Consider the following 25,845-nt stretch of genomic DNA (forward strand, 5'->3'; position numbering starts at 1 on the left):
CCGTTGCCAGCTAAAACTCTATAGTTCAAAGAAGAAGCCGTATCTAAACATGATCCAGAAGCGCTGACGTCTTCTCTGGGCCAAGGCTCATTTAAAATGGACTGTGGCAAAGTGGAAAACTGTTCTGTGGTCAGACGAATCAAAATTTGAAGCTCTTTATGGAAATCAGGGACGCCGTGTCATTCGGACTAAAGAGGAGAAGGACGACCCAAGTTGTTATCAGCGCTCAGTTCAGAAGCCTGCATCTCTGATGGTATGGGGTTGCATTAGTGCGTGTGGCATGGGCAGCTTACACATCTGGAAAGACACCATCAATGCTGAAAGGTATATCCAGGTTCTACAGCAACATATGCTCCCATCCAGACGACATCTCTTTCAGGGAAGACCTTGCATTTTCCAACATGACAATGCCAAACCACATACTGCATCAATTACAGCATCATGGCTGCATAGAAGAAGGGTCCGGGTACTGAACTGGCCAGCCTGCAGTCCAGATCTTTCACCCATAGAAAACATTTGGCGCATCATAAAATGGAAGATACGACAAAAAAGACCTAAGACAGTTGAGCAACTAGAATCCTACATTAGACAAGAATGGGTTAACATTCCTATCCCTAAACTTGAGCAACTTGTCTCCTCAGTCCCCAGACGTTTACAGACTGTTGTAAAGAGAAAAGGGGATGTCTCACAGTGGTAAACATGGCCTTGTCCCAACTTTTTTGAGATGTGTTGTTGTCATGAAATTTAAAATCACCTAATTTTTCTCTTTAAATGATACATTTTCTCAGTTTAAACATTTGATATGTCATCTATGTTCTATTCTGAATAAAATATGGAATTTTGAAACTTCCACATCATTGCATTCCGTTTTTATTTACAATTTGTACTTTGTCCCAACTTTTTTGGAATCGGGGTTGTACCTGATGGTAAAAACATATCTTTTTTTATTTTTCAAGAATTACTATTATTACATTTTTCACAAACTGCTAGTCATTTCGCCGTTTTGTTTATGTTCTAAGCGGAAATTATTTTTGTTAGACATTTTGTATAAAGTTTTTATTTATCGAATTTGTAAAAAATAAAAATGTTCTCTTTCTCCAAATCTAGTGAATGTGGATAGAATAAAACAGTTATTCCACTCAATCTTGTCGTACATGGGTTATAGACAACTCGGTGCTACGCGCCTCGTCGGCTATCATCTCATGTATGATTCGATTTTGTGGAATAACTGTTAAATCTAAGTATTAAGTGTTTTTCTCAATGAAATTCATCCTAATGTTTATGGAAGATGTATAAATCATCGCCTTACCCTGCTTTGATCTCAGGAGGCTTTGGTAAAGGCTTTGTAAAGTTCGTTTTCCCAACAAGCCAGTAGGTTTCTTCAATTCCTTTACCCTGATACAGCACACATCAAATCCAACATCACACAGAGCTGTGTACTGATTAGAAAGACTGCTTAAGATGCAATAAAGGAGTGTTTTAGGTTTAATCATGCATTCTGAATGCACTGTGTGTGTGTGTGTGTGTGTGTGTGTGTGTGTGTGTGTGTGTTTTAAATTTATTTAAATGTACTATATCAAGGATTTGGTGCTGATCAAGCTTTCAAATGACAGCATACTTCATATGGAAAATAAACTGGACTATAGTGTTGAGGCATTACACTAGTGAGAACACTGCAGACCAAGGGAACTCACTTGATGTAAGTGAACTGAATTGAAAAGATTTGTACCTTTAATTCTGTCTTTCCTCGAACTTCTATCTGGTATCCCTCATTCAGTGATTGGAGAATCTTCACAGTGCTTATGTTCACATGAATTCTATAAGCTGCAAGAAAATCCAACATCCAGACAATATCATCATCTTATACCAGAGCAACTGGTCGGAAAGTGTTTAACAGTTCTGTAGTAACAACTTGCATAGGGACTTGTAAGGTGGAGACTTTCACAGTCTACAATCCCAAATCAGAAAAACTTGGGATGGGATGGGATGGAAAATGTGACTATTTCATGCTTTTGTTTCTGGTCAACTTAATTTCATTTGTTAAAGGGGTACCAAATATAATATATACAGTTGCTGATGTGACAAAGTAACATATTCTTAAGTATTCTATCAAATTTATATACTAGAAAACAACGAAATATCTTGGTAATTGTAAATATAATACTTTATACGCTAAACCGCACAAGAGTCGCCATTTTTAAAAGACCGTGACGTCAGCGCTACCCACTGCACTAGCGGAACTCTCCGAAATAGAGGAGATAAGCGTGTAATCATGGCGTCGGGCGCATCAAGTGAAAGCGACAGCTCTGTCGAATCATACGAAGAGATCCCGCAAGACACACTGCAAGCAGGCTATGGCTTAGAAGGGTACCAGTTTGAACCTAGGAGAGGTACTATGTAGTGGAAGTTCATTATGTCTAACTATTAAAGCTATTTTAAGTTTGTTTCTTAAGACAAGGATTTTTTAAGATGTTACCTTGTTGACAGTTTCGGCAAGAATCTTCCGCCTTCTTCAAAACAGTCACCAGATGTCGAGTGGTGACGTGCCTTATCAGCTGATGTTACGCTACGGAGGCGTGAACGTCCCGCCCAATTTGACAGGTAGTTCACGCCTCCTGCTGTCAGGTCGCTCCTCCAGGACACATCTGGTGACTGTTTTGAAGAAGGCGGAAGATTCTCGCCGAAACTGTCAACAAGGTAACATCTTAAAAAATCCTTGTCTTAAGAAACGAACTTAAAATAGCTAGGAGAGGTACTCTCGACTCCGGTGATGAAATAAGAGAAGAAAGCTCGGATGACGGCGAGGATGAGACTGATGCTGACCATGGGCATGGCGAGCGTGGGGCGGGGCAGAGCGTCTGCGTGCAGGTGACACGGCGTGGTGCTCGTGCGGAAAATGTAACGTGGAGTTGCTCACGAGTCCAGCAGAATTTATTTGCTGCAATGAGATGGGCGCCACCCGTGGACTTGCGAAATCGTCGCAAGAGGCAGAAACAGGTATTTCACATGTGCTATTCCCAACCTCAATGAGCCAACACAACTGGGCACATACATACGTCATGAGTGTTACGCAGAGAAAATGAACGTGCATTCTGATTGGATAAAATTAATATCATGGCGGGCTGTTCAAACTGCGGAAATAGTTTGCTCGAGCTACTTTCAAAACACTATAACTTTCCAACCTTAGAACAAAAAACTTTTGTAAGTCTTGAATAAGGTTCGTTAATGTGTGTTTTATTGTTATATTTACTCTATATATTGCCCTCTGTTCCCCTTTAATATACAGTACATCCATTCCTGTGTTTCAGGCCTGCAAGACATTCCAAAAAAAACCAACAACATTGGGACGGGGCAATTTAGGGCTAGTAATGAGGTAAAACAATTAAATAATGATGTGATTTGAAACAGGTGACTGTAATCATGATTTGGGACAAAATCAGTATCCAGGAAAGGCCTGGTATTTGAGGAGCAAAGATGGGCCAAGGATCTCCAGTTTGTCAAGAAATGCGTGAGAAAATGATTGAAATGTTTAAAAACAAAGTTCCTCAAAGAAGGATAGAAAGGGATTTTAATATTTCACTCCCTATGGTGCATGATATAAATAAACGCTTCAAGGAATCTGGAGGAATTTTGGTGCCTAAAGGGCAAGGGCTCAAGCCTAATCCGAACACCCATGATCTCTGAGCCCTCAGATGGCACTGCATCAAGAACCGTCATTCATCTGTAGCTGATATAACCATATGGGCTCGGGATTACTTTGGCATAACTTTGTCAAGCTACAATACAGAGTTACATCAACAAATACCAGTTAAAACTTTACTGTGCAAAAAGGAAGCCTTATGTTAACTGTATCCAGAAGCACTATCAACTTCTCTGGCTTCGGAGGCATCTGGGATGGACCATCACATAATGGAAACGTGAATTGTGGTCAGATGAATCAGTATTCCAGGTTTTTTTTTTGGAAGAAATGGACACCGTGTGCTCCAGACCAAAGACAAAAAGGACCATCCAGACTGTTACCAGGAACAAGTCCAAAAACCAGGGTATGTCATGGTATGGGGTTGTGTCAGTGCCCTTGGCAAAGGTAACTTATGGCCCTTTTCCACTACCCTTGTTCAGCTCACTTCAGCTCGCTTCAGCTCACTTCAGCCTGACACGGCTCGCGTTTCGACTACCAAAAACCAGCACGACTCAGCTCGCTTCAGCCCTGCTTAGCCCCTAAAACTCGCACGGTTTTGGAGTGGGGCTGAAGCGAGCCAAAGCGAGCCGAGTGAGGCTGGGGGCGTGAGCAGACACTCCCCTGTGCACTGATTGGTGAGGAGGAGTGTCCTCACATGCCCCGCGAGTACGCTGGGATCTGTAAACACCGCAAACCCGGAAGGAGAAGAATTACGAATTACGAGAATTTCTGAAGCCTTATGTGCCTCGCCTCATCTATACGCTCTTGCCAGTATCTGTCCGCGTTGTCGGTGACAACAAGCCACAGAACCAAGACCAGCAACACTAACGACTCCATGTCCTCCATGTTTATTGTTTACTATTCGGGTCGTGAGACTACCGCTTAAAAGATCACTGATGTCACTGTTTGCGCTGCTTAACGACATCACCTGACGTCCACCCACTTTCGCTAACTCCACCCAATGTGTCCACCCACTTCCAGCCAGCACGGTTCAGCGCGGTTGTAGTCGAAATGCAACTCCAACAGCCCCGCTCAGCTCGACTCAGCACGGCACGGCTCAGCCCAACTCAGACGCGTTTGTAGTGGAAAAGCGGCATTACACTTCTGTGATGGAGCATTAATGCAGAAAAGTACACTGAGATTTTGGAGCAACATATTCTGCCTTTAAGACGACATCTTTTCCAGGGAGATTTCAACAAGACAATGAAAAACCACATTCTGCACATATTACAACAGCATGGCTGTGGAAGAAGACGGTGTGTCCCCTCTGTCCTCAATAGAGAATGTTTGGGGAATTTTGAAATAAAAAATATCACAACGACGACGACCCTGTACTTAAGACTTGCACCCCTTAGGATCTGTTTGCAGGAAGAATAGAACAAAATAACACGTGATGTGAGAAGGGATGGCAACATTATAAAGTGGTAAATGCTTTACCATCCCAACTTTTGTTTTGAAATGTGTTGCAAGAATCAAAATTGAAATGCGTTTACTTTAAAAAAAAAACCCAATAAAATTCATGAGATAAAACCTAAAATAATATGTTGTTGTATTGTTTTGAGGTCAATACAGGTCAAAGATTATTTACAAATCACTGTTTTCAGTTTTAATTTCAATTTCAACATACTTTTTTTTTAAATTTGGGGTTGTATTAATAGACTATTAATAAACAGATTAAAACATGTTATGTAACTTAGGAAACTGCATAACCAGTTATATGGTGACGTTTTCTGTAAGGAAATGATTATTTAACATTTATAGAAGGACTCTCCAGTGTCAGCACTTTGTAACAGTCAGTAATGTTTCCAGGACAGAGCAGTAACAGGACAAGCTGTAAGTTTTTGTCTTACTCACTTCGAGAGAGAGAGAGAAGACAGGCTGGTGAGAGAGCGACTGTTTGTAGCTGCTATAACGTCAGTGATCAGAGGAGTGTGTCTCGCAGACATTCTACAGCATTAATTATACTACAATTAGTTGTGGTCCAGGAATATGATTGGTAGAGCAGCGTTCTAAAGGTGATGATACACAGAGGAAATTTTTGGGCGGTGTTGCCAGGCAATTGCGCTTTGACACTTTCCCATTGAGATTGGGTAACATAATTTCTATCTGAACGATTTTTTAATATCATCCAATCAGAGTGCTAGCAGCAAATCACCTGACCACCCGAGAGCTTCTGAAATTTTCAACAAAGATGGCGACATCACCAGTAGTGGCGTGAAGAAAAGAGAGACAACTTGTATCTTTTTATGCCGGTAAGTTGTTCTGTGTAAACCCAAAGTGATGAATTTACCTCATCAAATGCTTAATCAACAGATGTCTATAGGGGTGTTCACACGGCAACTTTTACTCCGGTGTAGCACCGGGGCTGCCCCGGTAGAGCGTTCACACGGTACAAAGTTATACCGGTGTAGCCCCTGAAAGCTGCTTAAACCGGTGCAAATCTAACCCTGCTCAGGAGGTGGTTTAAGAAATTTACTCCGGAGTAAATGCTAGTTTGCGGGGCAGCACCGATATAAAATGGGACGTCTGAACACTACAGGGGTAGACTCGCTACGCGTGAGGAGAGTTGATTACATACGGGCATTGCATAATTTGCATCCTGGTATTTTGCGCTTCCAAAATGGCGAATATCAACAACAACAGAACTGCGCGTCTTCCAGTGTTGCCAGATTGGGCGGTTTTAAGTGCATTTTGACGGATATGAACATATTTTGGGCTGGAAAACGTCAGCAGTATCTGGCAACACTGGTGTCTGTATGTAGCGGAAGTTCATTATGTCTGACTATTTAAGTATTTTTAAGTTCGTTTCTTAGACAAGGATTTTAAGATCGTTACCTTGTTAACAGTTTCAGCGTGAATCTTCCGCCTTCCTCAGAACTGTCACCAGATGTTAGGTGGTGACGTGCCTTATCAGCTGATTTTACGTTACGGAGGCGTGAACGTCCCACCCAATTTGACAGGTAGTTCACGCCTCCTGCTGTCAGGTCGCTCCCCCAGGACGGCGCTCCAGGTGTGCGACAGCGCATATGCTCCCTCATCCCGGTTTATCGTCCTTTGTGCCCGCTTGCGTATCTCCACTGCCTCTAAAATCCAACGCTGGTATCTATTTTCTTCAGCGCGAATGACTCTGGCCTCTTCCCAATTCATTATATGATTTTGTCGTTTGCACTGGCCTGAAATGGCTGATTTTAGGTTTTCTTGGTGTGCTTTTTCTTTTTCGGATCTTGTGTGTCTTTTTGTTGTTTCTTTCTCACATTCTATTTATTCTATATATATATATATATATATATATATATATATATATATATATAAAACGTAAAATCAGCTGATAAGGCACGTCACCACCTAACATCTGGTGACAGTACTGAGGAAGGCGGAAGATTCACGCTGAAACTGTTAACAAGGTAACGATCTTAAAATCCTTGTCTAAGAAACGAACTTAAAAATAACACTGGTGTCTTCATCCACGTTGTTTTCCCGGAGCTTGGTGATGCCATGACAACCAGGAAAAGGAAGTACATTTTCACGCATACGCATATTTCATTTCCGCATTATTACTATCGGAAATGATAGTAATAATGATAGGAAATGATAGTAATAAAGTTTTTGCGACTATTGCACGGTCGCAAAAACTGCCGTGTGACCGCAAGCGGGGCTGCACCGGTGCTAACACGCTTCTCTCTAGTAAGCAGGGTTGTGACGTGTGAACGCTCCACAAAATTTACACTGGTGTAAGATATATCGCAACAAAATACATCGGTGCAGCATCGATGCAAATATGTGCCGTGTGAACACCCTATATTTTTATGTGCTCAGGTTGGAATTAAGACATCGATTTTTTTCAGCTAAGTGTAAACTGCTGTTAGCTAACCACCGCTCCATAGAGATTGAATGGGATTTAGGTAACTAGCGGTGTTTTTTTGCTAACATAGTTAGCTGAAAGTTATCGCTAGCTACATCGGGATAATCTTATCTCTCTTGTGTCAAGTTAAAAGTGATGGGCAGCTCATGATTTTTATTTTTTTTGTGAGTTGTAATAGAGATTGTCTAACTTATCATCTGATCTAATTCACATACAGAGCACGACTACTTGTGGAACCTGAGGGTGAAACAGTACAAACTTCGGGATGTAAAAAAGAAAGAAAGCCTTTCAGGAGCTCTGTCATCCCCTTTTCCCCCTCAGCAGCCATCTCCTGGTCCATATTCTTTTTTTTCCCCCGAGATAAAAATTAAACGATTATGTTTTTGCCGTTATGTTTTTGTGACGTATGTGTCAGTTATTACTTATAACATATGAGATTGAGGCTGGTAGCATTTTTAAAGAGATTTAAAAAGTGTTTTATGAACAGAATAATGTGGTTATTTTGACTTAAAAGTTTTAAAATAGGTGGCATGGTGGTGTAGTGGTTAGCGCTGTTGCTTCACAGCGAGAAGGTCTGGGTTCGAGCCCCGTGGCCGACGGGGGCCTTTCTGTGCGGAGTTTGCATGTTCTCCCCATGTCCGCGTGGGTTTCCTCCGGGTGCTCCGGTTTCCCCCACAGTCCAAAGACATGCAGGTTAGGTTAACTGGTGACTCTAAATTGACCATAGGTGTGAATGTGAGTGTGACTAGTTGTTTGTCTCTATGTGTCAGCCCTACGATGACCTGGCGACTTGTCTCGGGTGTATCCCGCCTCTCGCCCATAGTCAGCTGGAATAGGCTCCAGCTTGCCTGCAATCCTGTACAGGATAAGTGGCTACAGATAATGGATGAGTACCTATTCAGTTTTGTTCCAGAAGTGATACTTACTTGAGCTGACTTAAAGGCTGAAGCCAAGACAAAACTGACAGCTGCAAATGTTTCAGTGTCCATTTTTGCGGTGTCTGTCTCCCTGGCAATAGATTTGCTCTTGTCTGATTGGTTGCTGCCAATTGTGTGTTGTCCTAATTAATTGCCCTGTGTCTCACCTGGTTGCCTGTTGCTGGCAACATTGCCTGGCAATATTACCCCAAAAGTTGCCCCGTGTGTCATCACCTTAAGACTGCTTATTATCTCCTACAACAACACTGGGATGCGTTTCACTGGATATATGGTATATCTCTGCTCATCTGTGCTTGCCGCATAAAATTCCACTTTCTAATTCCAAATGGATACAACAGTAGAGTTAGGAATATCATCAGTGGACATTACAAACGATACTTTTCAGGAATATACTGTAACTTCTGGCTTAAAATATGAAAGCTCCTCAGCTGAAAATGAAAAGGAAGAAGGGATGCCACTTTTACCGGATGCACTTATGGGGTCGTGTAACTGCGAAGAATCAAAACCATGCCGGTATTCCGTATAACCGAACTCTTGCTTGTGCAGTATTGCTTAAATGTAACTATAAATGGATAAAAAGTATGATGCATCATTCTTTCTTTTTCTTCCACCTTGTCCAGTACAGTTACCAAGTCAAGGTCCATGTTGACCCTACTGATCCACATGTCATATTAATTAGAGCATAGTTTTATGCCAGATGCCCTTCCTGCCACAACCCTCCCATTTCTAGGCTCAGGAAACAACCATGTCTTTGGAAATAGCTGCAAGTCTTTGCATTGTGGGAGGAAACCCATGCAGACACCCGCAGAACATGCAAACTCCATACAGAAAGACCCCCGTTGGCCACTGGGTTCAAACCCAGAACCTTCTTGCTATGAGGCAATGGTGCTAACTACTACACTACCATGCCACCCCATGATGTATCATTCTTTAACACATTTAAAAATTGTAATCTAAACAGCTGCGGTATAAGAGGAATAAAACACTTCAGTTCTTGCTGTTATGAGAAAATAATTTATAACAGTTACTCTTTTTGCAATTACACCATCCCATGATTGATTAGTTTCTGATACTGTCATGTACTGAAATGTTTTGTTCTTTACTTGGTATCTAGTTTGCATGCAAAAACTGGATGCAATTTATTCGAAGAGGATAGAACAAAAATTTAGGAGTTACTCACGCAGTCCCGTAGATTCCATACGAGAGGCGGTGTTGACTGTATCACCAAAAAGGCAGTATCTAGGCATTGTTAGACCCACGACTCCAGCAACACATGACCCTATACAGAAACAATGCACTTTGAGTGAGTGAACATGTTCCTCTGGTTAACCTTTGATTTCCAAGTCTTGCACTTGCTTCAGTGGATAATCTCATCAGGATACTTTAGATTTGTACCTAAAAACTGCTGCTGTATTCATAAATACTGTCCTGTGCTCATCCCAGACTCTCACAATTCTGCTGATAAAGAGCATCCTCTTAACACTAAATGAGCTTCACACATTTAGTTCTTTTCGTTTTTAATTTACCTGCATTTATCCATTATCTATCTAGGTATCTTGATTCTGTGGCATCATGAAACTTCTTAATTTGACAAGTCAGGAGGTGAAACCACTGGGGTAAGGATGCTAGAATGGTATGGTAAATACACAGTGTCACAGACATCTTTCTAGCTTGGTATAGATGGCCTCATTTGTACCTCATGGTATAGAGTGACAATTCTGTCTGTCTGCTGCCATCCTCATAGTTGAGGGTCAATGATCCAGGAAGCCATCAACTAGCTTCCCTGAATTCTCTTGGGTGATTATAGCACACCAATGGGATCCAATCCCTCATCTGGTGGCAGGTACACATACACACCTATGGGCAATGTAGAGTAACCAATTGAACTAATCTGCACGTCTTTGAACTGTGGGGGAAACCGGAACACCCGGAGGAAAACATGCAAACTACACACAGAAAGGCCCCAGTCGGCTGCTGGGCTCAAACCCAGAACCTTCTTGCTGTGAGGTGACAGTGCTAACCACTGCACCACCCAAAAGATCCATCCATCCATTATCTGTAGCCGCTTATCCTGTACAGGGTCGCAGGCAAGCTGGAGCCTATCCCAGCTGACTATGGGTGAGAGGCAGGGTACACCCTGGACAAGTCACCAAATCATCACAGGGCTGACACATAGAGACAAACAACCATTCACATTCATACCTATAGTCAATTTAGAGCCACCAATTAGCCTAAACTGCATGTCTTTGGGGGAAACCGGAGCACCTGGAGGAAACCCATGCAGACACGGGAGAACATGCAAACTTCACACAGAAAGGCCCTCGTCAGCCACTGGGCTCGAACCCAGGACCTTCTTGCTGTGAGGCAACAGTGCTAACCACTACACCACCATGCCGCCCACCCAAAAAATAATTATTTATTCTTCCTCTGATTATTATTATTATTATTTTCTCCTGTGATCCACATCACATCCAATATGATCATCTTTTTCCAAAGTAAAAAAATCCACAGATGTACATATTTTATAGGCTTGGTCGGAGCATTGTGTCCAAGTCCAATGGAAGGGACTGAGTTTGGCTGGTTTTGTATTGATAATATCGACTCTGCAATGTACAAGGCTTCAATCTAGGACTCAAGAAACAATTAATTTCCTCACACCTTGATAAATAACCTTGATATACTGTTATGAGGCAGTCCAGTGAACTGGATAGGTGTAAACATCGACAACTATTGAGATTCAAACAGGGGTCGCCTACCTGAGTGAATGCCTATTCTTATCCTGACTGGAACCTCTGGCATGTGACGCATTTTAAAAGTTCCCACAGAGCTCAGAATGTTCAGGGACATGTTGGCAATCTCAGCTGCATGCTTATTCCCATTCCTCTTTGGCAGTCCTGAGGCCACCATGTAGGCATCTCCAATGGTTTCCACCTACCAGGAAAAAGAATTGTTTCCTACTGTAGGTTGCCAGGATGAATAAATTAAAGTGCTTCTGTACACCATTTGTTCATTATTCCTAAGAAACTGAAATAGGCCTCGAACATCTGCTGTGCTATTATGCTGCGCTATTCTGATATGCCATTGGCATATTACGCATTGGAGACATATCAGAATGGTAAATCCAGAAAAAGGCTGAGTTAATTGACATTGCTTGCTGTAAATATAGAACTTTATTGAAGTATATTTATAGAAGCAGCTTTGGGACCAAAAGGTTGCTGGTTTGATTCCCTGGACCAGCAGGAATGGCTGAAGTGCCCTGGAGCAAGGCACCAAACCCCCTACTGCTCCCCAGGCTGCTCTGGGTATGTTGTATGTTGCTCTGGATAAGATCATCTGCTAAATGCCTGCAATGTAATGTAATGTAATGCATTTTACTCTAAGTAACCTTAGCACATAGCTAACTGGTTTTAGTAAACTACCATGGATTGGGAACAAGTCATTGCAAAATTGGATTCATCAGTCTTGATTTGCAATGCCACATTCTCAGTGAATTTTTAATAGTAGCTGAGCTTGTCAAATTATACACAATCACACATTTTTTGTCGCTAACAAACTACTTAAATTCCCTAGCTAGCTTAGCATGCAAAATCTGTAATTCTGTTATCATTACCACCTCATAAGTTCAAGATATTAAGTCTTTTTTGTGAGGTTTCAAACTAATTTAATATGCTTCGCTCACAAAATAAATATTTATGAAAAATATTGCAAACTCAGCATATTAAATAATTATAACAAACATTAAAAGGTAGCAGTTGAAGTTAGCACCATGCTAACATTTAAGAATTCACAATTTTTTTAGTCGTTTCAGAGTCTACCTAAATGGATTCATTCATAATGAGTTTACCTTGTATACATCATGGTTAGACAACACTGCATCGAATAGTGTATACAGATCATTCAGCAGATCCACAACCTCAATTGGATCGCTGAGTGAGGAGATTGTTGTGAAGCCCACTATATCACTGAAGTAGATGGTAACCTGGTCAAAGTACTCTGGCTCCACAGAGGCACCTGTTTTCAACGCCTCAGCCACAGATCTGCAAGATGTCAGGCTTTTTGAATGAGACTAGAACATGCGATCTCAGAATCATTTAAAGCAATGGTGCAATTCACTATGTGTGTATACTTGCCACAAAATACAGTACCATACAACTTTGAGCTATTTCTAATAACCACAGACAAGAGAATGATTGTTGTATATGTAACTGTACTACGAACTCTAGATAGCTGTGAGGGGTGGTGAGAATGAGCTGTCTATCTTCTTGTGCTTGAGACCTTCCAACAAAGTCAGAAAATATCAAAATGACAGAAAACAGTGCAGTACTTTCGATAAATATTGCTATCAAACAGCCATCCTTTCCTGGATCCTCCTGGAGCTCTCACTTGGTCAGCACTGGTTGAGAATGATGGGCAACCCTGGTATACTCTGGTGTATAAGTTTCATAGAACAACAGCTACATGAGTAGCTCACATTCTTTTTTACCCCTCCTCACGTCCAGGGGTGGTGAGAATAACTGTGGCAAGGTACTATATGCAATGCCATGAGGAATAATCCACCGGGGTGTTCTGGTCAAACCATGGTCCTCCCAGCCATCTTGGGTCCACCAGCACTACTCTGAATCCTTTGCAGCAGAGGAGGCAAGGCATATAGTAGATTGTGAGGCCTGTCATGGGCCAGTGCATTTTGTCCCAGTGGGATGTCTAGCTCGAGCAGAGAAAATCACAATTGGTAATATGTTTAGTTAGAATCATCAAGTACGTATACCTTAATCGGCAAGTATGCCTTTATACTGATATGTTGTTTGTAACCATGGATACATCCATATGTGGAGCTTCTGTACAATTCAGAGGGAGATGTGCAACCTTGTGCAGTCTTAATAATTAATATTTGACTATTACTATGTTGGCCAAGTGGATCAAAATATGACAACTTCTCTGAACTTCTTCTTTCGGCTGTTCATTCACAGCCGTACACTGTCCTGTACAACAGACCTGTCAGTTTGCTGACACAACAGCAGATCTCTTGTGTCAGCAAACTGTCATGAAAAAGAGGTGGAGTTGGATGCACGTGCAGTTTGAAGTTTTAATGAAAAGACTGGCAAATGAATCCAGAACAGTGTGCAAAAACATTATCCCAAAACAGGCAAAGGTCAGGCGATCAGCACACATCAACTTCTTCTTTCGGCTGCTTCTGTATGTTTGGGGTCACCACAGCAGATCTGTTCCACATAGGTTTTACGCCAGATGCCCTTCCTGATGCAACCCTCCCCAATCTATCTGGGCTTGGGACTGGCACTAAGTATGCACTGTCTTGTACAACCCCAGGGGTTGGGCATTTTACCTAATCTGCATGTCTTTGAATTGTGGGAGGAAACCCATGCAAACACAGGGAGAACATGCAAACTCCACACAGAAAGGCCCCTGTCGGCTGTGCGGTTCAAACCTGGAACCTTCTTTCTGTGAGGTGACAGTGCTAACCACTACACCACCATGCCACCCTATGACAACATCTCTGAACCAGTCGTAAAAACTAAAGGCCGGATCAACCATCCACAAATCCAACTGATTGTTGTGTTCTAATCTCACATGGGGTGGTACACACCCCCTGTGAACCTACAAAAAGGCCCTGCTCTGCAGCAAGGAAGGGAAGCATCTGTGGTTACTCTCACTCTGATGGGGCATTATTCCCAAGCACACCCCTTTCTTTAGAAAAGCCTCACAAATCCATAAAACTAGAGTTTCTGCTGCTTGAGCAGAAGATGAAATCTCTGCTTTGTAATATTTAGAGTACAGCCATCAGTTGATAATATACTTCTAAAAGCTTGCAGTTCCAGCAAGCCAAGTAGCCTACTGCTGTTAACAATCAATGTGTGCAAGTAGGGTAACAGTAACCTGCTCCTAGGAGCCAGTCATGAAGTACGGCAATATCCTGATACCCTTGGTATTAGGATCACGGAAGAGCACTTGCACACATCCCAAAAACACCCAGAGTGATAACGAGAGGCCAAAGGGTAGAACTGGTAAAGGTTTGAATTGTAATGCCTTGAAAGGCAAACCTTAAAAAACAGTGGAACCAGTTCTGCACAGCATTACTTTCTTGAGAGGTCTCAGTATGCATGTAGATACACAAGAAGGTATCCAGTTGATTCTCATGATCCCTGGTGCTTAGGAGGGGTAATATAGAATCAGCTCTATTTGTGCAACAAAATGAAGTGCATATCTTTTTCTTAGAACATCACATCTTATATATTTAATACATTCTTACGGCGGGAGCATTTCAGTCAGGAGTTTCTCTGTCCGCTGTTTCTCTATCTCCAACTCCTCTGTCCTCTCTCTAATTAGATCTTCAAGGTTCGAGGAGTACTGTTCCAGCATACGCAACATGGAGTCTATGATGTTGGTCTTCTTGCCTTTGTTTATAAGCTTGAACTGTAAAAGTAGTAAGAAAAAAGAATACTGAATATGAATGAATCTCTCTTCTTCTTTGTCCATCCACTGTGTTCTGGTTTGGGTCCCTTTACGAGGGTTTCTTGGCTAAGTAAGTACAGCTGGCTAGCCACTCCTCTACTGCACTGCTTTTGGTCATGGACAATTTAGAGTAGCCAATTAGCCTAATTGCATGTCTTTGGACTGTGGGGGAAACCGGAGCACCCAGAGGAAACCCACGCAGACACAGGGAGAACATGCAAGCTCCACACAAAAAGGCCCCCACCGGCCACTGGGCTCAAACCCAGAACCTTCTTGCTGTGAGGTGGCAATGCTAACCACTACACCACTGTGCCTCCCATATGAATGGGATAAAAGTCAAATGCATCACTGAGATGAAGTACATAGAATTGTGGGAATTTTGCATTCAATAGGTCATGTTAAAAGTATATTTACATTTTTTCCCAATTTTTTGTCCACTGCTAATCCCTTACTCTGAAGCACATGAAAATATTCAAACTGCCAACTACACAATAGGTCAATGTGCTAAGGGGAGGACACAGCAGCTTAGCTTTTCCAACATAAGCTGGCAGATGTCCAGATTGGCTTTTAAATCACTTACATCCTCTGACACTGCACTCATGTGAAGCCTGGACTGCTGACTCTCTACTTACAATTGTATGAAGCACACTAGCTCAATAAACATAGTGCATAATAACATAGTGCATTTATGGCAATCTACCTGATCAAATATTTCATCAAAGGCGGGTCTCCTGTCAGGCTGTTCACTCCAACACTGTTTCATCAGCTGGATGCACTCTAGTGGAGCCTGATCTGGAGCAACTGTTGGCCGGCACATGGGGGGTGGTTTCTTCACCTTCCTAATGATCTCTGCAGATAGTACAAGATACAAGCTTAGAGGTCTTGTTATGGTGGCCAAGAGATGCAAGACATTACCAAGTGACTACAACACCAAACAAAATCTGAAAACACAAAATACAAATCAGACAACACAAAACCAAGTATGTCAACACTATTTTATCACAATGCAAAACCAAATCCATGACTCACTCACTCCTTCCAGCTTGTCTCACTTATGCATGTGGGGTCACTGGCATGTAGACCCTATTGATCCACATGTCATATCAATTGGAACATAGCTTTATGCCAGATGCCCTTCCTGCCACAACCCTCCCATTTCCAGGCTTGGGAACCAACCATTCACACATACAATTTAGAGTAGTCATTTAACCTAATTGGGTTACCTGTGAGGGAAACCCACACAGACACAGGGAGAACATGCAAACTCCGGGCTCAAACCCAGAACCTTCTTGCTGTGAGGTGACAGTGCTAACCACTGCACCACCATGCTGCCCACAAAACCAAATCCATCAACACAACAAAATTAGAAAACCAACAACACCAACAACAATCTTTTCTCACAATGGAAATGTTTGAAAAATGTTGCGATGGGTTCATTTAACCAACCTTCAGGTGGTAGTCCAAGCATGCAGTATGGAGCGCCACGGACGACCACTTCTTGAAGTATGATGGCAAAGCTATAGACATCACCTTTATATGTCCCTTTTCGTGGGCTCTCAGGGTCTCTGAGAAGTTCAGGAGCTGTCCAGAAGAGATCTGAAGCACAAGGGCAGGCCTGAATGCATGCTTGTTGTCGTGTGATGGTTTCAGATACTGAGTAAACTTTATTGCTAGGAAGCAGAGCCGAATCATACCTTCTGGTGAATGTTCCTCCTTTGGAGCTTTCTGAGATTCAAGAAGCTCATTGAAACCATAATCTGTGATTTTGAGCACAAATCGTCCATCCACCACACAGTTGCGTGACTTTAGTCGGCCATGAGGGAAATCTCGATGGTGAAGGTATTTCATTCCCTGTTTGAAATGACAAAATCCTTTGACTTTTATAATAACAAACAAAATAATATAATTTTTATTCTCTCTGAATTTTTATTCATGAAGACAACCTTAACCAATCATAAGCTCCTATTTTCTGGTACACATTTTTTCATTAATAAGATGAACTCTAGGCACCTTGATAAGGTCCAAAAGCAAGGAGGACTTAAACATCCAGTCTAATTTAACATCATCGTTGCGCAGTAGGTCTTGTAAGCTTCCTCTTGAGCAGTGCTCAGTGACCACAGCAAACATGCCACAGTCACAGAAGAACCCAAGAAATGGGTTAACATTTTCATTCCTGAGGTCCTTCATCTAAAAGCGAAACAAATTAAAATACATTCAAAAGACTAGTGTTTAATGTTAACAGTTTTAGCGGCATCATTGCAGATACCTTTGTAAATATTTTGGTGGTACTCTGCTTGACTTCCTTGAATTGATCCTTCTCAAACTTCTTGAGCCAAACCCAGTCACCCTGTGCAAAAAAAAGTCTTTAATATTAATTTTCTTTCAAAGTTTGAGGACTCATTAAAGATGTACAGTGTCCCACCTCATAGACAGCAACGTTGGAGGTCTCATGAGTGGCTGTTGCCAAACTGTTGACTGAGTGTTCAACCGACTTCATGCTCTTCTCATCAGTAACACTTCTGGAGTCACTGAGTTCCTCCAGTGTGATTTTCTGACACAGTACATAAAAAGATAGAAGTTAAAGGAAAAATCCAACATGGACGACTTGCATGTTAATCTATACAGTTAGCATGTGGTTTTCTTTGATGTCCAAGATTTATTTTGTTATGAACTCCTGAGTTGTTTTTAAAATTTATTTCATCTCAAATGTTGGACTATTTTTTTATTTTTCACAGTTTCATACATTATCCATAATGCTGGTCAATGCCCTGCTCATATTGGTGTCATGGAATTTAGCCCTTGCTTCATCTCTACGTAAAGAGAGCAATGTAGTGGCACTTTAGTCCTTTAGTCTGTCCAGCTTTCTCATGTCTTCATCTGTACACTCTATTCAAACACATCAGCTTCCAAAGCTCTAACCTGCCCACACTGCCATCAACATCCTCAGGCTTGTCAGCTCTTAGATCGCTAACTAGCCCAGTTGAGTCTCCACTACAACTCAGGGCAACTGCGATGTAGCTGTATTGCATTCAGGGACTTTGAGTCCAATGTTTGCACCAACATCTCCACTACTTCTCAATAACTTTCCCTATTAAATGTCAATGTAACCAATGTAACTGTGCTGGAAACAACAACGTCCCTTTCTGACATCAGAGTGGCACACAACGGCTAGCTTCTCATGGAAATAACATAAAAAAAAAAAAAGCCGCAATGAGGCTGTAGCTCATACTGGCCACTGTTGTTGTGTGTGAGTTTAAAATCCAATCAATCCTGTGGGAGGAGTAACGATTTTTGTGAAATTGCATATGACCCCTGTGTAGCTGTGTCCATGGCAGGTGGCGCCATCTGGTGAACAACTCTTGTTGGAATATATCTTTAGAGACTTCTGGGTGAGTTTAGTGAAAACATCCTAGCAGTTTACAAACAGTAGTGTTTGGTGTGACGAGTCACCATCTTGGCAACTTTTATACATACCAACCTGGGGAACATTCCATACGAGTTTGATCAAAATCCGATCACTCCTGTAGGAGGAGTAGCGATTTTTATGAAATTGGATGTGACCCCTCTGTAGCCTCATCCATGTTAGGTGGCATCACCTGGTGAGCAATTCTTGTTGGTATATGTCTTTAGAGTCTTCTGGGTGAGCTTCAGTGAAAACGTCCCAGCAGATTATGAAGAGTAGCGTTTGATGTTATGAGTCACTGAAAAATTTCAGACGCCCATAAATTCGTAAATATGGCAGGTGGCGCCACCGTCTTGACAACTTTTATGCACACCCACCTGGGGAACATTGTATGTGAGTTTGATCAAAATCTGATCAAGCCTGTAGGAGGAGTAGCGATTTTTGTAAACTGTGGATGGACGATGATGATGGATGGACAACAGACAGACGGACAATGCGTGATCACATAAGCTCATCCAGCCTGGTATATGGCCGGGTGAGCTAAAAACCAGCATCAACCAACAAATTTCAGGTGGTCCTTTAAGAATGGCTTTTAAAGCTTTTCATGTAATCAAGCAACAAACCAGGTTAAAGAATCACAGCATACCCGTTTGCTTAGCTGGGGATTAATGAAACTGAGATCTTCAAGAGTAAGTAAGATCCTGTTGGGGCCTTTCACCAGTTGGAGTTGTTGGATTCGCCTCCTGCCAAAAGAAGACATGCGATTCATAATCACTGACTGTTCCTTTGTGTAGCAACTATTTTCCAATGCAAAAAAAGTAATGCAGTCATGAGTTACCTTATAAGCAGGCTTATCCCAATGGTACCAATAATGAAAATGAAGACAACTGCAAACACTATGATGACATAGATTACATCCACACCTCGGGTAAAAAACATAAAGCAGGTCAATTTAGGTAAGACATCATTTATAGTAGCACACAAAAACATCGTAAATAAATATATAAATAAATAAAATAAAAGAGAAATGAAATAAAAGAGCTTCTCTCATGACCCCATTTGTTAATCAAGTGACTCCACATGGGGTCATGACCCCTAGTTTGGGAGCTCTTGTGGTTTAGACATATCCAGCCATTTTCACATATAGTTTATCCCAGGAATGCTTGTTGAAGTACCTCCAGTGCAGATGGTTTTGGGATTGAACCAGCAGCTGGAGTCAGCAGATGGAGGAGAACCCCCAGGATAGTGGATGGACCTGCCAGCATATCGTACCATGTTTGAACCAAGGTCAACCAAATAGCAAAGGTACAAGTCAGTACCCCAGCCATCTGAGTCCAAGATGACGTAGTTGGTCTGCCCATCACCCTGGGAGTCAATTTGGATGTTCTGATTGAAGCCAGGAAATGTCAGATTCCGAGTGTAGAAGGCCAGGTTGGTTCCTGAGAACCACCGGCCAGCTCTTCTGGTGTTGTGCATGGCTTTGGCAAGGAGGTAAAGACCATTGTAAATGGTACCAAAAAGGGGAGAAACCTGAAATTCAGAAGTATGAGGAAAGACAAGAAGAAGTTTTCAGACATTTCCCATTTTGTGGCATAGTCAAATAGTCAAGTCATATACATCATAAATACTGAGTGTATTTTAGGGCAATTTCACACTTGGCCTGAATACTTGAGTCCACACCAGGGACTGATTCTGGGCTAGTTTGGGGGATAATCATAGGTTTGCTCTCATTTAGAAGAATTTCTTGAAAACTATGGATCACTTCTGCAATTTCGTACATTACATATTGTATGGGTATACAAGTTTGCAATGTGGAAGGCACGTTTTCTTTTTGGCTCATCCGGTCGACAGGCGATGAGTTTATGCCATCATGTGTTGTCTGTCATCCGTCTTCCACATTTCATGAAAATTGCTTCTTCTCTCTCAATTCTTCACCAATTTTTATTCTTTTTGGCAGGAAGGTAGGTCTGCCTGGGGTACATAAAGATAGCTTCTACCCAAATTTGCACAATTGCAATTAATAATGAAGATATGGCGTAATTAATCAATCTCTAACGAGCAGTTTCCACACAAATCGCTTCTTCTCCCTCAATTCTTCACCGATTTTGATTCTTTCTGGCATGAAGGTAGGGCTACCTAGGGTGCATATAACTTCTACACAGAATTGTTTCATTGCAGTTATTAATGAAGTTATGGACTAATTAAGCCATAATGAGCAGTTCAACAAAAATTGCTTCTTCTCTGTCAAATCCTTGCTGTTTTGGATTCTTTCTGGCAAATAGGTCGGTATTCCTAGGGTGTATATACAGTATCTTCTATACTGTATATAGCTTGTATGTAGTGTATATAGCTTGCAACATTTATTGCGCAAGGTGGCACACTTTCGATTGTTCCTTCTGGATTAGACGGGGCTGGAGTGAGCTATGCCATCATTGATGGTCTCATTTTATTTTATTTTATTTTCCTATAGTACCAACATTCAAGTGGTGATAAATAGATTTTTTTTTCTTTTTTGCGGAGCATGTCATCATGTAGAAATACCTGCAAATGAGGATACGTTTTTTAAAAGAAAATTTTAGTCATCCAGGCCAGCACAAGAGGTATGTCTGCCCCCCCCCCCCAATTTTCTAAGCACCATCAAAGTGAGTGAATTACAGCACTCCAGTCCTATGAAAGTGTGGTTTATACTGTATATGAATTAAGTGGTCTATCTTCTCCTCTGACCATAATGACCCTTTTCCTCTCATCACAAAGCTTGAAACAGGAAGCAACATGAAACTTTAAACCAATCATATTACTCAATGCGCATTAGGGTGCATCAGTTGCCCCCTAAAAATGAAAAGTTCCTCCGATCATGATGCATTTTTGTTTTTATGTTCCTTTTGGTAAGAAAACACACTGGGTGAAATATTTTGACAAAATTCAAAAGTTTAATGGTGGCACCAGGAGCTCAAAGTTATGGAAAAAGCTGCTATTTTATGACTTTTATGACAAAATTTCGATCACTTTTCATGAAACATTACGGCACCTTATAGAGTATACCAAATATCTTAGATACACGTTTTTAGTACATATTCTAAATATATTATCAAGCACAGTTTGAGTTTTAGCTGTTCATTGAATCATTGTTCAACTACTTTTAAACAATACAAATGTATTATGAATCGCATTAATGCTTCTCAATCCCTTGCAAAGGTTCTTAACATGATCTCTGGCTCACAAGAAATCAATAAATGGAGTCCAACATTGTGATTCAAACCTTACGCGAAAACATAAAATAAGCGTTTTTTGGCAAAAAATGAACCTCATGGTGCCACCATTAGACTTTTGAATATGGTCAAAAAATTTTACAGGATGTCTTTATTGGTGAAAAGGAACACCCAAACAAAAATGCATCAGATTTTATGAAAGTGAGGGCAACTGATGCACCCTAATGCGCATTGGACAGCTTCCACACATGATGTGGACTGCATTTTGGTTTCATAGAAGCAAGCCCCAGACCAACATTTTCACAAGTGTAATCTTGCCACAAATGGCCCTGATTCCAGAAAAATGCTGTCTGAAATCAACCTTAAAGTCATTTAGAAATTTTAAAACAGTATTAAAAGTCATGTAATCCATCAGTAGATTGGAAATACAATGAACCAATCATCTGGTTTGATATCTTTTACAAATAAATGACGCTTGGTCACAATTATTTAAAGCATGATTCTCTCACCTGCTGAGGATCCTGGGTAATGGTCAACTCCTGCTGTTCTTTGGCTTTATTAAAGGCCTGGTTGAAGGACATGAGATCTGACGCGACTGTTATGGTGAGCACGGCATCATATGCTGTACGTAGTTTGGTGTTGTTCAGAAATGTAAAATAGGAGACATTGGTGTAGGGTAAGCTGAAGAGTAGAGCGTCATAGGGTATAAAGACATAGCTGCCACTTGTTAACCCCATGTCGTAGGCTTTTAGGAGGAAATTCAGTTGCTTGTCACCTCCAATCAGCACTGAATGCATGCACATGATGATAACTAGGAGATAAAAACATGTCATTCACTAAGTCCAACAATAAGTACTGAAAATTGCTGATGGTTCATTTGTACTCAAAGGTATGTTATGTTATGAAATCCACTGCCCTTTTTTAAAATTATACCCCCATTTTTTAAGTAATTCCCACCCACCAGCATGCTCGCCTCGATCATACTACGGCTAACAACTGGGAAGAGTGAAGGTGCTTCCTCTAAGACATGTGAAGTCAACCAACTGCATCTTTTCGAACTGCTCATGCAGCATCATGGGGCTGGGTAAGACATTTGGAAGAATGCTCTATCTGCCCTGTTCTACATGTATGAGCTCACAGATGTCTGTGATTGGCTAGTGTCACTGTGATTGACAGGAAAGAGAGAGTGTATGCCCCTCCTACTCAGAAAGCATGGCCAATTTTGCTCTCTTGGACTCCTGACCATGGGCAGCAATGATTGTAATTTGAATTTGTGATCTGATCTCTGAACACTTAGCTTTTATTGCACACAAACTTGATTATATGTATATTTATGACAATATTATGAAGCAATGTGTATACTTTCTATAGCAGAGGTTGTCAACGGGTTTCGCAAAGTGTGTCAGTGGACTGAAAAGCATAAAACTCAAAACATAAACAATCACAACTTCTGTAGCAGATCCTCTTTTGTTATTTGTGCAATTACATGCATTGATGTAAGTTATTTAGCTTAAAGGAGATACGCAGAGAAAATCTACCATGGTTTACTATGGTTTTACCATGGTTTTTATGTAGTAACCATGATTCTACTATGGTATTTCATGGTGATTCTAAGTACTATGAACCAACCATAGTATTACTATGGTTCATCCATGGTAGTAACCAGGGTGCGATTTGTCAAAAAACCAGAAGGGGGGATGGTTTTTTTTTTTAATCATGAAACGTCACAAAATTAAGGTAACAATAGGCTAACAGCTCAATAACATCCGATGATATCAAATGAATAACACTAAATGAAAACGAACACTAAACCAGAGATAGTAAATTCATCTTCCTATCTCTCTGACTAAATACACGAACACACAACAAAGTTTGCATTGCTTGTCGCGTTGCTGTGATGTTTCTCTCCCTCCGGATTAAACGGACAGTGACTCGAAAATCACTGAAATACATGAATACTAAATGAACAGTTTGCTCTGATGGCGCAGTTCATGTGGCCTTTTCTGCTTTCCCGTCGGTGCACTATCCGCCGCGTTTCGCCCTTCTTTAATCCACATTTCTGCGAATTTCTCAGCAGGGAAGGAACGCACGTCTGGCCCATTGACAGCGAGGAAAAGAAGGCTGTCAGTGTGGATACACATTCATTCTGTTGCGCTCATCAGTAAGGATGTGATTCATGGCGCTAAATCCACGTTCACACTCTGATTATCTACAATGCATCTATTTGCTGGGGATGTTCGTAGGGTTGCCAACTTTCTCATATCCAAATGAGGGACACTTTGTTCCGGGTGCGGACAAGTACCGGTACAGGCCCTGTACACGCACCCCAGCGCCCCAAAATAGTTACAGTACCGAATCGCCTTTAGGTGAGTGTTTCAAATGTAGGCCACTACAAATTCATTTCTAAAATAGAGCTTTTAAAAATTAATAGACCAATTAATGGATATTTTTAAGTAACTTAATGCAAAATAACAAACAATTCTAATATTATTGTCTCATTTTTCTCTTTTAAACTTTGGCCAAATAATTCATCAGGACATATTTATGAAGGCAATGTCATAAACTGAAAAAGTATTTGCTGTAGCTGTAAAACCCTGATATTTGCTTAATTGTCCATTTGAAAACCCTAAGAACCTTCTGCAATGCTTCATAGCAGAAGAAGAAGAGAGAAAGACATCACAAAGGCAGGAGTGAGGCAGAAAAGCTCCCCTACTATAGGCTGAGGTCTATCCTGTTTCGGAAGGTTTTTTTTTAAGCTATCTGCTATCCTTATCGAACAGTTAGGCTGTATCCACTGGCTGCACCATCTGCTCTAGTTTAATTTGATGCCTATTTTGTCAGTATAGCTTAAAAATTCAGGATATGGCAACAGTGAATGGTTTTAAATCGCAGATGACCGCGACTCGCTGTAATAGCGCTTCTCACGGCAATTACGCGATTTACACCACAGCATTGGAGTGAGGGGCAGGATCTGTCCCTGACGGGACAAATTAAGGCCCTGTCCACACGGCAACAGATTCAGGTGACTCCGATACAATTGCTTATCGTTTAGGCCTGGCGTCCACACGGCACCGGCGTTTTGGGTGCCCAAAACGCAATCTTTTTGAGATCGGGTTCCAGAGTGGAAAGATCTGGCAACGTTGCCGTTGTGAAGTCATCTGGATGAGTAGAATGGATTTGTTTACGATGACGTCACAACCACATGACTGTGAGTGCTTCACGCCGGGTAGAAGTGTAATGAACTCGATGCGAGTTGTCAACAAATCCTATAACTTGGTTCATGAAACGCGCTTACAAAATATTTTCACTGTGAATATTTATTGTGTAATGGTGCAAAGTGAGAGAGAGAGAGAGAGAGAGAGAGAGAGAGAGAGAGAGAGAGAGAGAGAAAATAGCCCTTAGGGCAGAGTCAATCCTGCCAGCAAAAATAGGGAAAAAAAGGAGCGATCTTACCTCTTCAGATGTTGGTTTAAGTCCTACAATACATTCCTCAAAAAGGGCGTAGAAGAGCAAATTAATCCATCAACGTGTAGCATTCAATTTATTCCGGACCATTAAAGACGCCGCCTTCCGCGTAGAATCATACGTCATCCTCGCTGCCATATTGGATAGGTCAAAGCGGAGAATAAAGATGCCTTATTCATGTGCTGCGTTTAACTGTACCAACAGGTTTACCATCCAAACGAGATCACATGGGATTACTTTCACAGGTGAGAGTGGAAAAATACTTTTCATTGTATTTGGTCATTATAATGTAATTTTACAAACAGATTTTCCTGACTTTGTGGCTAATATGAAGTCTCGCACATAATAGTTTATGCGCATGCGTCCTTACTTCTTCTATTGTTCTGGTGTCTCCGAAGGGACCGTCTTACAGCGCCCCTAGAGGTGTGGCATGTGTATTGCATCGTTTTCAGCAAGCGTTGCGTTGCCATATGGACCTGATATTTTACTGATCGTTGCCCATTTGGACGCGATATATTTTTAAATAACATCTCGTTGCTGTTGTCGTGTGGATGTAGCCTAAAATTACCCAAAAAACTGGATGTCCCGCCCAATACGGAACGGTTGGCAACCCTAGACGTTCGTGAACATCAAAGCTGCCACTTCGGGTCATTTTGAAAGTGAGTGCAATGTAGACCGTAGAAAACTGTGTCACAACATGCCTGTCATGTCAACCTTTTTTTTTGGTTTGTTTGTTTTATTGACGGGGTTGTCCCCGAGGATTTTTTTTCAGCAGAGATAAAAACCAGAGGGGGGGATGATCCCCACCATCCCCCCCCAGC

The 25,845-nt window shown here is 41.5% G+C and overlaps 1 protein-coding gene across 1 annotated transcript in view; it reads right to left on the bottom strand.

The window, feature by feature from the left end:
* The window catches only part of gucy2f (guanylate cyclase 2F, retinal), a 41,118-nt gene that overhangs the window by 5,525 nt on the left and 9,748 nt on the right, over positions 1-25,845 (bottom strand). The window contains exons 2-17 of the mRNA XM_060898202.1: positions 22,069-22,370; positions 19,526-19,880; positions 19,189-19,273; positions 18,997-19,093; positions 17,370-17,498; positions 17,214-17,294; positions 16,958-17,134; positions 16,642-16,798; positions 16,394-16,543; positions 15,648-15,796; positions 14,745-14,908; positions 12,324-12,516; positions 11,236-11,410; positions 9,660-9,758; positions 1,730-1,824; positions 1,310-1,395 (exon numbers count right to left, since the gene is read on the bottom strand). Of these exons, the coding sequence (XP_060754185.1) occupies positions 1,310-1,395; positions 1,730-1,824; positions 9,660-9,758; positions 11,236-11,410; positions 12,324-12,516; positions 14,745-14,908; positions 15,648-15,796; positions 16,394-16,543; positions 16,642-16,798; positions 16,958-17,134; positions 17,214-17,294; positions 17,370-17,498; positions 18,997-19,093; positions 19,189-19,273; positions 19,526-19,880; positions 22,069-22,370 (2,494 nt within the window). The remainder of the gene's footprint in view (positions 1-1,309; positions 1,396-1,729; positions 1,825-9,659; positions 9,759-11,235; positions 11,411-12,323; positions 12,517-14,744; positions 14,909-15,647; positions 15,797-16,393; positions 16,544-16,641; positions 16,799-16,957; positions 17,135-17,213; positions 17,295-17,369; positions 17,499-18,996; positions 19,094-19,188; positions 19,274-19,525; positions 19,881-22,068; positions 22,371-25,845) is intronic.

Source organism: Neoarius graeffei, chromosome 17 (genome assembly GCF_027579695.1).
Source record: "Neoarius graeffei isolate fNeoGra1 chromosome 17, fNeoGra1.pri, whole genome shotgun sequence".
In the NCBI taxonomy this organism is placed as follows: domain Eukaryota; kingdom Metazoa; phylum Chordata; class Actinopteri; order Siluriformes; family Ariidae; genus Neoarius; species Neoarius graeffei.